At 45.3% G+C, this 1446-nt stretch overlaps 1 protein-coding gene across 2 annotated transcripts in view; it reads right to left on the bottom strand.

Annotated features, from left to right (window-relative positions):
* Positions 1–775: 775 nt before the first annotated feature.
* bean1 (brain expressed, associated with NEDD4, 1) overlaps positions 776–1446 on the bottom strand; it is a 63751-nt gene continuing 63080 nt past the window's right edge. For both annotated transcript variants that reach the window (XM_072436901.1, XM_072436902.1), the window contains exon 5: positions 776–1323. In XM_072436901.1, the coding sequence (XP_072293002.1) occupies positions 972–1323 (352 nt within the window). In that variant the 3' untranslated portion in view covers positions 776–971. The remainder of the gene's footprint in view (positions 1324–1446) is intronic.

The following is a 1446-nucleotide window of genomic DNA, read 5'->3' as shown; positions in this document are numbered from 1 at the left end:
ATCACGTGTGTGATCACACACGCGATCACACACGTGATCACACACACGATCACACAGGTGATCACACACGCGATCACACACGTGATCACACGCGATCACACGTGATCACACACGCGATCACACACATAAGACGGCCCGCTAAACCTATTCCGAACAGGACAAACGTGTGGCTGACACGGGCTCGTCATGTTCTATGGGCAGTGACACAGGGAAGAACGCCGTGCTTGTTAAAGGAGACATATTATGCAAAACATACGAGTTTATCTGTTATAACGCTTTCCTCCCATCATAAAAGTTACTCAGAGTTGTATTTTGTGTGATTCATGCATGTTATATGGGACATTTTTACAGCTTAAATAATGTATGAAAAACTTGCAAAAAACAATAACTGTTCCGGTTTCAAAGTTGAGAAGCGTTGTAGTAAAGGCAAATTGGGTGCTGGAAATGTTCAAGGGACTCTTTACAAATGAGATAAACTGTGGCGTGTTGGAACTATGGTAATCACAAAAAAAATGGATCTCAGTGATTAACGATCACGATGTAATCTTTTGTTACAGGTTAAATCCGACAATATTCTGTTCTTGCCTGTCGCTTAGCATGAGCCATATTGTTTCCATAAGAGTTAAAAGAGCAAAAACACTCAACACACAGAATAATACCTTGGACAGTGTTTGCAGGATGACTCGAACGTGCATAAATGAAACAAAACACAACTCCAGGTGAAGTGTTGATAGAGAGCAAACATTATTACTTTTGCTCAAAAAAGTTGACTTAGCATAATATAAGACCTTTAATCCTAATGTTCACACTTGTAGAAAGCCATCGTGTACAATATGACAAAGACATATTGTAGCTGTAGTTCATGACAGGATACAAAAGAACAGTCAAAGTTGAGGCCATAAAAACAGACTAGTGTTGGTTGTCGAAGTGTCATTTTGGAAACTGGCTTCGTCATCCCGGTCGAAAAGTCACTACCGGATTTGACTCGCCTCTGCTAGCTGCGCGTTCCCGCCCTCCCCTCTCGCCTCCGATTGGTGTTTGTAAAGGTCACATGGCATGAGGGGGAGGGGCTGACCCGAGTCCATCAGCACCGACTCGTAGGGCGGGGCCTCCTCCATCGGGTAGGAGATGCAGGTGATGTGTGGTCCTGAGAACCAGGAAGTGCTGGCTGAGCTGTCTGTGCTGGTGCTGTGGTGATGGGTGTGGTTGGGCTCCTCCCCCTGCCCCTCCTCTTCCTGACATGGGTCCAATAGGGAGTAAGGAGGCGGGTCATCTGTGGGGATGTAGATCTCGGTGGCACCAGGGCCCACGCACTCTTCGTAACTGCAAGAGAGAAGTGTGTTAGTGACAGGAGCTGGATTGTAAAGCTGATTCTGCTGCTGCTATGGACAACAATGGGGAAAAGTGATGCAAAGATGAACACATTTTATAAAAAGTCTTGATTGT

This window comes from Eucyclogobius newberryi, unplaced genomic scaffold, assembly GCF_026437365.1.
Source record: "Eucyclogobius newberryi isolate DKJ021-1_F unplaced genomic scaffold, fEucNew1.0.hap1 SCAF_8, whole genome shotgun sequence".
In the NCBI taxonomy this organism is placed as follows: domain Eukaryota; kingdom Metazoa; phylum Chordata; class Actinopteri; order Gobiiformes; family Gobiidae; genus Eucyclogobius; species Eucyclogobius newberryi.
The sequence above is the reverse complement of the archived record's forward strand: the minus strand, read 5'-3'. Positions and strand labels throughout refer to the sequence as shown.